Source organism: Thermobia domestica, chromosome 9 (genome assembly GCF_964235325.1).
Source record: "Thermobia domestica chromosome 9, izTheDome1.hap1.1, whole genome shotgun sequence".
In the NCBI taxonomy this organism is placed as follows: domain Eukaryota; kingdom Metazoa; phylum Arthropoda; class Insecta; order Zygentoma; family Lepismatidae; genus Thermobia; species Thermobia domestica.
Window position 1 is genome coordinate 10,075,571 of NC_137462.1, and position 14,234 is coordinate 10,089,804.

The 14,234-nt window shown below is 35.9% G+C and overlaps 1 protein-coding gene across 1 annotated transcript in view; it reads left to right on the forward strand.

The window, feature by feature from the left end:
• Positions 1–14,234, forward strand: part of MESR4 (misexpression suppressor of ras 4) — a 96,666-nt gene that overhangs the window by 8,549 nt on the left and 73,883 nt on the right. Inside the window, exons 2-3 of the mRNA XM_081770580.1 lie at positions 475–583; positions 12,862–13,108. Coding sequence (XP_081626706.1) covers positions 475–583; positions 12,862–13,108 — 356 coding nt within the window. The remainder of the gene's footprint in view (positions 1–474; positions 584–12,861; positions 13,109–14,234) is intronic.

The following is a 14,234-nucleotide window of genomic DNA, read 5'->3' on the forward strand; positions in this document are numbered from 1 at the left end:
GACAGTTGAAATTAGGTGTGAGTTCAAGCTTGTTTTAAAATAATTCCATTCCATCTGATAATATGCACAAGATCTGAGGATATAAAACGGAGTGATATCGAATGTTCTTTTATTTCGAAAGTTTTAGTCCAGGGAAGCCTTAGGATTATGGGCGCAAGTTGAAAATAAGTTGGTTCTTCATTCTCGTGATTTTGTAACTAAATACACGACAGGAGCCATACTTGTGATACTGATGGAGTCAATAGTTCTTTTACGGACAATAATTTATCGTTAGTGAGTCAATGTATAACTAAATCCCTTTATAGACGCCCCCCCCCCCCCCGAGTCACTGAAAGCGTGCGAGTAAATTTATACGAGTGATTAAGGAGTTCAAGGTTAGTATTCTATTATTAAATATGTATTCTGTCAGGTCATTTAGTAATTTCACTTCTCAGTATTTCAAGTGTATTGAAACCATGTCTTTTTTGCTTTCAGGTCTTTTAGACAGGAATGTCCAGCTGAAGTGAGGTTAAAGGCCACTCCAGATGGGCAGTATTTACAAGTTACCGTTTTGAACGAGAATCATAATCATGAATTACGGAAGGTAAATCCTTTTTTCAATATTCAGAACATGAACTATCGAGTTGGTTATTTCTATTACATATCAACAAATAGTTTGTTGATAATAACGTAGTGAGTTGAAGAATAATGACTAGTGGCTTGTGTGTGCAAGCAAAAGAACAAAGCTCGACAGTCATTGGGAAGTGCATAGCTGCACTTCTTTTGTAATGAAATTGACGGTTAGTTTGATCTGGTACAATCCGCAGCAAAAAACCTGCAACATGAGAATGTAAGTTTATTGTGAAACGATGCCTAACAGCGCAAAGAATCGACATAACGTCTAAGTGGCATGAATCACGCCAGGAGAAACCTCGGCGTCCTCCCCTGCACACTTATTTTGAAGCAAAAGAGTTCGTCGTTTCACAATAAACTTACATGCTCATGTTGCAGGTTTTTTGCTGCGGACTGTACCAGAGAAATAATAAAAGTTGTCAAAATATTCTTTCTGTGCTCTTGACCTAGATTTGTATGACATGAGGATTTGATTTTTTCACAATAGATGATTAGAGAAGTGAGAATATAAGTACTATGTACAGGGTTAGCCCAAGTGGGCCCAGCCCGAAAAACCCCACCGGGTTTTTTCGGGTTGGACCCACCTGGAAAAAAAACACCTTAAAACCCATCTGGGTTTTTGAGATTTTTGTTAGTATATTGTTGGTACAACTACGATTACATTGAAATTGGTTTTTATCAGATTTTGAACTTTCCTGAGCAAATTAGATGATTTCACGTTAAGGTATACAACAGCATAATACTTTTTTAAACTTCTGAATGCACTGAATGAATTCAAAAAATGTACTCTTAAACAACGAAGGTGTAAGAAGAGATTTGATTCCTTGCTCATGAATTGTATAGTATTTATTTCGTTCGTCCTTTTTTCATACATTTAGCACTGTAATACAATGCATATGAAGTGGACACGTCATTTATATATGAATTCAAAAGTAAAAGAAACAATAATAGTGAAAATTACACACACTAGGTTAATAATTAAGCCTTACTTTTTACATCTTATTACACTGTACATTTTACATGACATCATTGTTAAAAATAAACTTAGCAATTATTACTTGCAGTGTATTTAGAAATCCTCCAACAAATATCTAATGCTAAAAGCGAGTAATGACATTGATTTAGTGTACATCATGTAACATTTCTATTCACTTAGCAGTTCATGTATTCCTCTACCGAGTAAAAGCAATGTAATAAATATTTCTGGAGTTCTTTTTTAAATTTAGCAACAGAGTCCTGAGTTTTTATTTCTTTCTGAAGTTTATTGTAAAGCATGATACCCGCGTATTTAGACCCTTTTTCACATAATACTGTTCTGTGTTCTACAATAGAAAAGTTTTCTTTGTTTCTTGTATAATGATCATGTTGCTGTTCTACTCGCGTAAGGATACCTTGTAGGTGTCTCTTTACAAATATGAATAGATTTAAAATATCTGTCAGGAAAATTGTGTGATCAGATTAGGGACCTATTTAATAACAAGTTGCAAAACAAATAAAGAGAAAGGATAATAATAATCAAATAATCATAGTAATGAATAATGAGGCTTGTTTTGCAAAAGTTATATTGAAACTGGCAGTTAATATAACTGCAAAAGTTATATTAATGAACAACTTATATTTTAAATTCCACGCATGCTATTATATGTGTTATTACTCTTAGAATGACAGTGAATACTACAAGTGTATGCTACTACATTTAAAGAAACACGAGGCGTGTTTTTTAAGTAAGGTCCGTTTGAACATAAGTACACAACGAAAGGTTATTTCAAAAAGTAAATGTATTTTCAGAAAGTACATACGTTACTCTATTTTTAGACATATTTGCCAAGTTTGTTCAAACACTTATCATACCTCTCACCAATTTCAAAATACCCTCTTCATAAAAACTTGCCGCCTGCTCCGATAACCAAGAGTTCACTGCCGTTTTCACATCGTCGTTATCATTGTAACGGTTGCCACTGAGGTGTTGTTTGAGGTGGAGGAACAGATGGTAATCGATCGGCGCAAGATCAGGACTGTAGGGTGGGTGGTCTAAAACTTCCCAGCCAAAACTGTCCAACAAATCGCGGGTCTGACCTGCAGTGTAGGTCTTGCATTGTCATGGAGGACAATGCCCTTTCTCAGCATGCCGCGTCTTTTGTTTTGAATCGCTCTGCGTAGCTTTCTCAGGGTTTGGCAGTATGCTTCTGCATTGATAGTGGTTCCTCGTTGCATGAAGTCGACCAGCAAAACACCATGCCTATTCCAAAACACAGAGTCTGTTTGCGCTTCACCTTTACAGGCGAATGTGTGTGTCTCCATTCCATGTTCTGTTGCTTCGATTCGGTCGTGATATGCGAAACCCATGTTTCGTCTCCAGTTACGATCTGACTCAAGAAGCCGTCACCTTCTTCGTGATAACGAGTCAAGAACTTCATGGCATACTCAAATCTTTGGTTTTTGGGGTCCTCTTTAGGAGTTTCGGGACCCAACGGGAGCACAGTTTCCTAAACTTTAGGTGTTCAGAAACAATTTTGTAAAGCACTGATCTCGACACGTCAGGAAATTCGTTTGAGAGACCTGTTATTGTGAAGCGCCTGTTCTCACGAACCCTCGCTTCAACTGAAGCCAGCAAATCGTCTGTAATGAAGAAGGGCGACCGGCGCGGTCCTCATCATGAACGTTGTTACGGCCATTTTTGAATTCTCGTACCCACTTACGCACTTTGCTTGCACTCATAACAGTATCACCGTGCACTTCGCAAATCTGTCGACGAATTTCTGCAGTAGACAGGTTTCTTGCTGACAAAAACCGTATCACTGAGCGAACCTCACACGCGGCGGGCGACTTGATAGTCTTAAACATTGTGAAAGCACAGAACACAACCGTACAGATCAGCTACACAGCTGAAACTGAGCACGATTGTTCCCGAGGCATGCCGGTACACGACGCACACGCTCGTTGCGGTATGCGCGCGAACTACTAGTGTCTACAACAAAACGAACCTTAGTTAAAAAAACACGCCTCGTACTTTGCAGCTTCCCGAAACATGTTCGCTGTCGTTAAGTACTGTTTTCACTTTCTTGGAATATATCAAAACTCAGCAATACTTGGTCACTCCACATTTCAGTTATACAAAATAATCCTAAAACCTGGAATTATGCTGAATTTACTAAATGTAATTGTATATACAAAACTGTATACATATGTACACCCCTAAACTCGTATATTACACTGCAAAATTAATATTCCATACTGAGCTCCATCGTGGCTAAGCGGTCAGCGTACACGCCTTTGAAATGGGAGACCCGGGCTCGATTCCCAGGGGAACTCACGTGGTTCGGACGCCACGTTGATCATTAAGTCCACGTCTCATATAACTTCACTGCTGAACAGGATGTTAAACTGAAAAAAATCAAATCAAAATTTTCCTTATTATTGGAAAGAAAAAAAATACATTTTAGGAGCTGTCGATTTTTGTGCAATTAAAGAATAACTTGTGAAGGACTTCTTTTCGTGCAAAATGTTATCTCAATTAGTTCCAGAGCGGCTGACTAACATATCGAGCCCTTGCAAGAAGTGAAAGTACGCTCGAATTGTGGCGCTCCAATAGGTTAATTTTTTAGTGGCAGTTCAAACGCAATTCCTGTAGCTTTAATTCCACGGGAAGACAACCAATACGTACTCATGGAACGACAAATATTTTTGGCACCATTTTTATTCTATGAACCAATAATACATACAAAACTTTATATTTCCAAATGAAACTATATACATTAATGAGTAGTTTCATATAAGTGGGGGCAACAGCTCTTCTTTGCCCCCCTAATCGCCACCCACGACTCCGACAATAAAACTATTTATTTTACACTGGAAAATATTTATGTCGTATAAGACATTTTGAAACATTTATATTATAAAACACGAATTATACGTATATCTTCGTTTTAAATTAATATATCGGTATGTGTTCATATTTGGCGAACGTCACAGGCTCCTAAGATGATTCGATCTACATTTGTTCTTTCGTCTGTCTGTACCACACATACTACAGGGTATCACTTTCGGTCTTTTAAGTTTAAATTTTCGGGGTACAAGCACGAGACACACTAAATTTCCTGTATAGATTTTGGCGGCATACCAACGTAAAATTTCAAAATAGCGGATATCCACGCTACAAAGTGCAATTTTTGGTCTTTTAAGTTGACATGTTCAGAGTAGAAGCACGAGACACTCTAAATTAGCTGTATGTACTTTGGCAGCGATACAACGTAAAATTTCAAAATGGCGGCCGTTGTTTCAAAACTGCAGTGAATACAAAATTGTTGTGACAAGTTGTGACAATGATAATCTTGAAATATAAATCACATTTTAACACTTTTACCCCCAAAACATTGAAATATTTCGAAAAAATCCAATTAAACCCGAAAAAACCCACATGGACCCAGGTGGGTTGGCCTTTTCAAAAAAAAAAAAAAAAAAAAAAAAAAAAAAAAAAAAAAAAAAAAAACCAGGTTTTTTCAAACCCTGACTATATATTTGCTAACCGTAAAGGACCTCATTGATTTAGCGTGATAGTAATATGAGCGTACTCAAACGTAGGAAAATATAAAAAGAAATGACTACTCACGAACAAGTGACTGCCTTGCAATTTTGGTGTCTTTTCCGGATTTTTCATCATACCAAGCGAATGATGCGATTATAACTAAAATACAGAGGATATTATTTTTCGCTCGTGATCGAGACTGCGGCACCTAGTCATCGTGCCGGAAATTGATCCAGTTAGCGTCCGTAACTGAAAATAAATAGCATTTGTAGATTCTTAGTATAATAACGTTTTTAAGTAATCTCTCTCCTTGAAGATAGAACTGGAATAGATAAATAGTTTTAATAATAATAAATGACGTTCTTTATAGTAAATAAGTTAATGGAAATCGAAATTGTTTTCTTCCCACTGTTGGGCGAGAAAGCGTCTGATTATTGTCGATATGTATGCATGTTACCCCTAAGAGTGCAGTGAAACCTACATTCCCAACTCCGTCATTGAAATACGCAGTGACAGTGGGTGGTATCAATAAAACGGAGAAGTTACTCATTATTCCCAATTTTGAAGTAGTTACTCGCATTGTTATCAATAAAAAGAGAACTGAGCACTACTCGTCTCGGCTGACCTCGAAGAAGCCCCGCCCTTTTGAAGTAACCACACCTCTATTCTCGAGACGAGTAACTACTGCGCGTTTCATATCAAAAATCAGACTCCTCTGTGATGCTAGTAACTTCTCCAAATTTGTGGAGCAAGATAAATAGGTGACTTCGTGCGAAACATGGCAGAGTATATGATTGTTTGTTACGTAGAAAAATTTGTAAACTGCATAGAAATATATATATATATATATATATATATATATATATATATATATATATATATATATATATATAGGTTCATGAAAGAAAATGTAGAGTGGTGCACTACGTAATGACGAACAGATGCGGCTTTTCTTGCGTTACGTGAGTGATCCGGGATTCTAGGTCGGAATGTCAGGGGATTCTGGTGTGGCTCAAAGTACTGTGTCTGTGACTACTACAAGTGTAATGGATGCGATTATTGCGAAATCTGAAAATTGATTGTTTCCGGAAGTGTGCGTAATATGCAAACAGCAAAGGCAGTGTGTCAAGAACAATATACATTTCCGAGTGCTATCGGAGCACTTGACTATACACACGTGGCAATAAAAAAACCTAGTATTTTGGAGACAAATACGCTAATAGGAAGAGCTCCTTCGTGGCTAAGCAGTTAGCGTACATGCCTTTGGCATGAAAGACCCGCGTTCGATTCCCGGCGGGAGCTCATGTGGTTCGGATTCCACGTTAATCAGTGGGTTCCGTCTCATAGCCTCGCTACTGAAAAGAACGTTAAACTCAAAATCAACTCAACGTTGATAGGAAGGGTTGTATATTTTTATGCCAAGGCAAAAGGGGACACGTATGGTGTGGAAAACGCAATCAGATGAACGTGCTTTATGACGTGACTGGCTGGACTTTTTTAAAAAAGAAAACAAAGGGACCCAGTGTCTGATTTCGTTCTTAAAGCCAATCAATCTACAAAGACCTTGGACAACACGTAATATGCGCTTATCGTGTTGATATTGCTGGATTCGAATCAGCATCCATCACCTCCAATAGGTTCGTTCTCATGGTTTCAGTGTTACTTTCTTGTTTCCCGTTTTTCCTTTTTTATTTTTGTTTTATTCTCGCTCGAATATTAAAGATTCTCTTTTGGATTTGTGTCTCAGTCGTAGATGTATTTGATATTTCGTTGCATTTCACTGTAATTGCCTTTAAAGCTTCGACTTTCCTTCGTTTACTTTCTGGTAACTGTGACTTTAAAAGTACCACTGGAAACAATTTTATAATATCCACAAATGCACTTTGATTGAAATCGTCGTTGCTTTGATTGAAACACTTTGAAAATAAAACATATGGTTCTGTCCAAATTTTTAAAAAAGAAAGAAGAAAGTGACAATAAAGGTGCTGGAGGCTAAAAGAAGTAAACATTTAAAAAAAAAATATGAATCTAGCAAAAAAGGTGCAACAAAGGGGTTAATTTCAGTTCATTTAATGCCCGGAAATACATATTTTCAACTTCGGTTGTTATAACAACTTCATGTTTAGAAAAGGTGCTACACCTTAAAATCCGTTCTCTAGTAATCATATAGTATATAGGTGTGTGTGCGGTCAAATTTATGATAAAATAAATTTGTCCTCGATTCCTGAGTATGAGTGTGTTAATTAGGATATTGATATGCATTATGCTCGGGTTCACCCAGGGTGGATTGATTTAAATCAGTCTGATTTAAGTCAAGATTTAAATCAAATTCTGAAGTAAATTTAAAGTGAAAATAAGTAAAGTCACATTTTTGTTCTGTTATTTCGATTACGGAAGATAATCGTAATACAATGACACTCAAATGTATGTACAGCACAATATGTAAACGAGTGTCATGCAGAGGATGATTAGGGAAAATCCCGTTTTGAGTAGGTAACGGGGGGAAGGGGGTTCACTTCACTTTGTTCACTTCGTGATCTAGGGTTTTTTAAATCGTTAACTATTCCAACGGGGAAGTTACTGTCGACGTTTAGGACGAAAATTCTTGTGTGTGTGTGTCCATTTGTTCCCAGATAATAGGGGCGTATTTAGGGAGTTCTGACTCCCTCTCCCAAACTTTTTTAAATTTTATAACTTTAGGCGAAATATATGTATTTTATAAGTATTTCGTGCCGCAAGCTAGTTCTGATTTTTTTAAATATCCTTATCAAATATCAGTAGCTTTCCTGAAAAAAAAAAAAGGTCGGTAAACGTTGCTGTACTTTTTCCTTGATGTTTAAGAAACATTGTTTGGGATTGAAATAGGTTAACGATTGCAGATTAATTCAGACTTGAACCCCAATACTTTCACTTAAATGGCATAATTAACATTTGATACTAATTTCTAATGTATTTTCTTCAGTTCACTGCTTGTATTATACGAGGTAAAAGATTTGATTTCAATAAAAAAAAAAAATAATTTAAATATAAAAAAAAGTCAACAACATTTAAAAATAATTATTTTTTTGTCATTCTGAGTTTGCCAGATATATATGTATAAATTGTCAGATTATGATTTGTTCCAAAATATGATACCGGTGCAATGCGATAGCGAACTAAATCATGGAAATCTGAAATCAACACCACGGGGCACGAACTCCATGTTTCAAAGTCTAGTATTCAATAGGGATTCCCGAGAGGCCAAAAACAGATTTAAAAGTAATAACACTAATAATATACAGATTTCAATGTCCTACTTTTCCCCCTAAATTGTGTAAGAGAAAGTAGGTGCGCAGCTAATTAGAATTTTAAAGAAGCTATATTACCTAACGTCCAGAGAGTGGTCACACGCTGCGAGGCTGAAAGAAAATTTTCTCGCTAATGCAGTTTTTGTGGGATAGACTGTACTGACTACCACTTGAAGAAGCAGGTGAATTTTTGGATAAAAATCCAGTTGCCGAATGACGTAATAGAACTCCAATTTAAAAAAGAAAGATAGATATCCCAAAATAGGTTAACTTAATTGTGACTGTGTTGATCAGTTCAGGTAATTCCAAAATATTGATAATGTCAAGATAAAAGCGTAATTCCTTGGAGGTGTAAGGAATTTAAATCTACTTTGCATAAATAACAAGTTACACAAAAATTTGGTTTGAAAACAGAACAGCAATGAAGTTTTAATTATTTAAAAAAAGGGGTACTGATTAATAACTTACTGTACGAAATAACAGTTTAAAATAGTCAACAATAAGTAAAAAGAAAATTGACAAATTTCTTTCGGACAGAATTTTGCCATAGACTTATTCGGAAATTATTAATAATAGCTGAATTATAGCTTAATTACGTTCATTATGTAAGGGTTCCACTTGCGAATGTTGATAAGAAATTTAATCTATACCCGTACATTACAGTTCTCTGATTTTCTGAACAGTTTAATCTTTCTGGTAAATATTTTTGTTTTCTTTAAATTGAAGTGAAATTGATTTCCGGAAAAGAAAAGAAATAATACAATTGATCTGAACTTTTACAATACAAATTCTTGAATAATTTCTGACACCCATTGAGGTTTGAATTTATCTTACTACAACTAAACAGTAGCGAACAGATTTTACAATATAAACTGAAATTTGTTTATTACCATTAGATATTATGAAAGAAGAATTTTAATTGAAAAATTAATTAAATGAGATATAGCAAAACCATGCTCAGGAATTACAAGCTATCATTCTACTTAAGGATTTCTAAAGTTCCTTAACTTTTAGAGTTCCAAGCTTGGAGTCCCAAGAGTCCCTGGAGTCTTGGTCACGGAGGTTAAAAACAAAGAAAAAAAAGAAAGAAAGAAAAAAAAAACATCATGGAATGAAAAGGAACAGATTTGCGTATTTCCATTGTTATTAGTGGTATGTCGAATTGAGATGTTGCAATACCACGCTTAGGAATTGTAACTATCATTCTGCTGCAGAGTTCTCTTTAACCTCATCTGCAGATCGCTGACGTACTTGACAAAGTATATTTTGTACAAGCACAGCTCTTCCCTTGGGAGCTAAGTCCGTTCCTTTTTATTCCTTGATGTTTCTGTTCTTTTTCTTCCTGTTTTTAACCTCCGTGACCAAGACTCCAGGGGAGAGCCGAAAGCTTGGAACTCTAAAAGTCCAGAAATTACAGAATTCTGTAATAGATTTTCTGAATTACTTTTAAAATCATGATTTACTTGCAAACATGGATGGAGAATTTAAATTATAGGAAAGATAAAGCAGGACAGAAGTGCACTTGTGAACCTTAACATTCGTAAATTTGCATATAATATTCATTATATGACTAAATATATCTATAAATATACACATTCAAATTATTATTCAGTTTTATCAAATACAAATACTGAATAATCTCAGTGCTAATTATAATGTCGTATGCAATTAACATTATTCATGTCAATAATGAGAATCAGCTCCTGCAACGTTTCTTTTAGACAGATGTTTAGTGAAAGATTACCTAACTTTAGCGTTAATTATCTAATTAACGATAGGTATCTATAGAATTTAATAGCTTCTTTCTTTAGAATTTCTTTTAGTTGCTTATTACTTTTGTTGGGGATTGCCAGGATGCCTGATTTACATGTAGTATATTCTATCAAAATATTACTGATGAATTATACACGTGTAACACACGCTATTCTTGTTTGTATGATGCTAAACAGCTGGATAATTACATAATTATTCTTAGCAACCTTCGTTTGTTACTAACAGAATTACTCGAAGTTGGATAATAAATTAAAATCTTGCTCGTACAATAACATTTACAATTGATAATCCATAACCTTTCTGTTTATGAAAGTGCTTATCAAGTATTTGGCTTATACCAATTAGTAGTCCTGAATTCTTTCATAATCCAAATTGAAATTTCAATTTCGTGATACAATAAAAAATATGAATATTATGATTAATATTATGACTTGATACCAGGACGTTTCTTACGCTGATATCTTTTCATAAAATTATATAAAACAATGTCTTAGTACATGATAGCGAATTAACAATTCAAAGTATAAAGAAGTCAAAATGTATTAAAAGTCCTTCAATATATATATATATATATATATATATATATATATATATATATATATATATATATATATATATTTTTTTTTTTTTTTTTTTTTTTTTTTTAAAGTCACTTTGATATACAGTAGTTTGTGGTTACAAAATATAAGTTGAGCGATGTTACACCGTATAGGAACGGAGAATCAAACAGTAATATTACCGTACTCCCGATCCGATGGTGAAATTGAGTAAATATATCAATGGATGGCATCTGCTAAAATGCTCTGGTACTGAATCATAATGGGAGGGAAGGACACCATAACTACTTTACCTACCTTGTCAGCGCAGCTGATCTCCAGTTTTTTCCACCAAGCTATTTGTTTTCGTGTTAAATCCACGATTATGCCACCAAATCTTAAGTTACTCCGCTCTTCCCTATATTACAGTGCTTCCGTCACACTTCATTGGTTGGAGTTCTTGCTTTACACCCCGACGTCTGCATCTTCACTAGTCACTCAGTGGCCTCGTCACAGAACATAAATTAAGGCTTTCATCTAAAACCTAGAGCTCTGCTTCCCTTCTCCTACTCGGTGTTTCATATGGGATTTTGTGTTAGGTGAATTAGATCTTAATGAATTTCAACTGGTCTCTCCATTTAAACACGTGCACTTATTTTGTTTTCATGTGTAGACTTGCTGTGTCTAGACGTTCATCGACATCTTTCGAACTTCGACCAGTGCCACTCACAACATACCAGGTTCACTTTTCGCTGTAATAGGTTTTTGTTTTTAAAAAGATGAAAATATTAAACAACGTATTGCGTACATTGAGCGAAGGGGATAAACAAAAAGTACTCACGCGAGTTGACCCTTATACAAAACACCACAGTGAACCCCTAACTAGCACATGTTGGTGGATATGAATTACATTAAAAAATAAGTCCTTTTATGTGTGTGTATGTACTCAGAGAGAAACTCTCAGTTGTATCTGGTAAAGTCTGCGATGAAACTGCTAAGGTCTGTCTTGGTGTTAACACGCGTACCTGTCTTTAAACAAAAAGTTCTCTCTTTGCTTCGAAAAATTTTGAAATTTGGAACCTGGTTTGTTGTAGTAGCGATTTTTGTTGTTCTCTTAAAAGAAAAAAGTCTGCTGTAGAGTTTGGCTTAGGCTTATTACCCATCTCTACAACTGAATACTTTGACGATAAAAGTAGGATGTTTGAGCAGTTGCTCGGAAAGTTCTTACTGTTAAGTGCTCAGCGTTCACAGAAAGGAATGGAATCCATTGCCCACGAAACTTGGCCTTCCGTTACCTGCGCTAGGAGTTGTTTGAATGGCAGTGAAGAAAGGAAAAAAAAATGTTCTGGCCTAATCAAATTATAATACGGAATTGATTTGTGTCATTTAAACGTGTAATGATAAGTGCGTAGAAGCGATTGTCACAATTATCCTTTCGCATACATACCACTTTACATAGACACTTATATTTCAGAAATCCCTCTTAGCTATATGGTTAGCATATGCACCGTCTGCTTAGAAGACTCGGGTTCGGTTCCCAGTGGGAGCTGTGGGTCTTTTTCATATAGCCTCAATGCTAAATTAGACAAGTAACTTTAAAAAATTAGATAAGTAACTTTATTTGTTTCAAAGTAATAATTAAAACTTTATGACTTCCCTTCGTAATGTCCGCTTACATACCGCTGAACTTATGCAAGGTCCTCTGCAATAGTTCTTTTAAGATGCTTTTGATCATGTCCCGTAAATTCCATATTTGATGTCGAGCGATTATCATCTCTTCAGGCAATGGGACAGTGGTTTGCGTGTCACCGCTTCGACGATAACAATGCAGTTCAAGAGGTGTTTAAAGGAGGGCTTAATTCCTAGGCGGCAGTTTTTTTTTTAGAAATTTTAAATTTTGTAAGACGTTACAAGTGTCGCAAATTGAATGACTTATGTGGAATATTAATGTAAGATCTATGTCTTATGTGGAATATTAATGTAAGATCAGTTCTGTATATGTGTTTGTCATTGACAACCAAACTGAGCTTTGTATTCTTCCTTACTTGCTTCCGAAATTGCCCTCGTAGGTTAACTGAAATAGTCATTTATAAATTAAACAAAACATGTACTTTTCTTTCTTCCTCAGCATTTGGCCACGAAGCCCACCGGAGGCTCTTCGCATAAAAAACTTTCCAAGGAGGAAGTTAAAATGGTAGAAGATCTTTTACTTTCGCCAATGACTTTGTTGGCAGTAAGAGAAAAAGTGGAGAAGACTACAGGCAAAATGTTAATGCTCAGTGACCTGATTCGTATGAAAGCCAAGCTGACCCGAGGACCATCAAACCCGATAAAACCTCCATCACCCTCGAAGAACGTCAAGAAATCTTCTCCAGGTAGGTGGCATGAATTTGTTTTTAAGATAGAGGCGTTAAATGGTTGCTCCCTTTCGTCTTTTCATATTTTAGTAGGCTATTACGATAGTTGATTTGGATAGGAAATACTTTTCCTGTTTGCGATACGGGATGTTGTAGTTGTGTTTTTAGTCCGAATATCGTAAATGACTCTTCCTTGCGTCGTTGAAATTCACGGAAATTACATTGCATAAGTAAAAATTAGGGCTAAGCAGAAAAAGTACAGTGGGTAGGAAAATCGAACCCGGGTCTCTGGCTGACCATGCCGATCCGACAACCACCACGCTACTCAATCTCATTCCCGAGGTCGCCGGGTAATTAGCCTGGGAAGAAGTAGGTAGCGGACCGGTTGACACACCTGCATGGTATGTCGGAGAGCTGCATTCGCCTCCCGTCCCTGTCATATTTTTTAGTCTTCGAATTTGAATGTTATTTCGCCTATACGAAAAATTATGTATTGGATTTCCGTCACAATTTCTGTGTATAACAAATTACCGGAAAACAGTATAAAAATTTAAAATTATAACACAAGACCAATAATCGATGATATACTACATTTTGCGTTACTTTTCATCAGATATACGAGGGCCACTATTTATATTTTGAGCCTTGGCGACACTGATTGTAGTCAGGCGCATTTTTTTGTTTGCATAGAAAAGTTTGACATTGTTGACCATAACGTACTTCAAATGTTTTGTTAATAGCTTTATTTGTTTACGTTGACTTGAAGATTGCGTGACAACAGAAAAAGGGAATTAACTCGTGAAAATTTTCGTGCGATGATTTATTACGATTTTCGACGTGGATTATCAAGACAAGAGTGCATCGATCAACTTACTTCCACATTTGGCGATGAAGCCCCCATTCTTTGCCACTGACGAAACTCGCGAAGGTCGTCCAGAATCCGTTGTTATTCAAGAAAACATTGATGCTGTGCGAAACCTAATACTGCAAGATCGTCACGTGACATGCTGTGAGATTGAGGCAACCCTAGCCGTTAGTTCCACCAGCATATATAAAATATTACATGATCATTTAGTTGTGAGAAGGGTTTGTTCTCGTTGGATCCCACATAATTTGTAATACAGACCCTGTCCATAAGACCCGT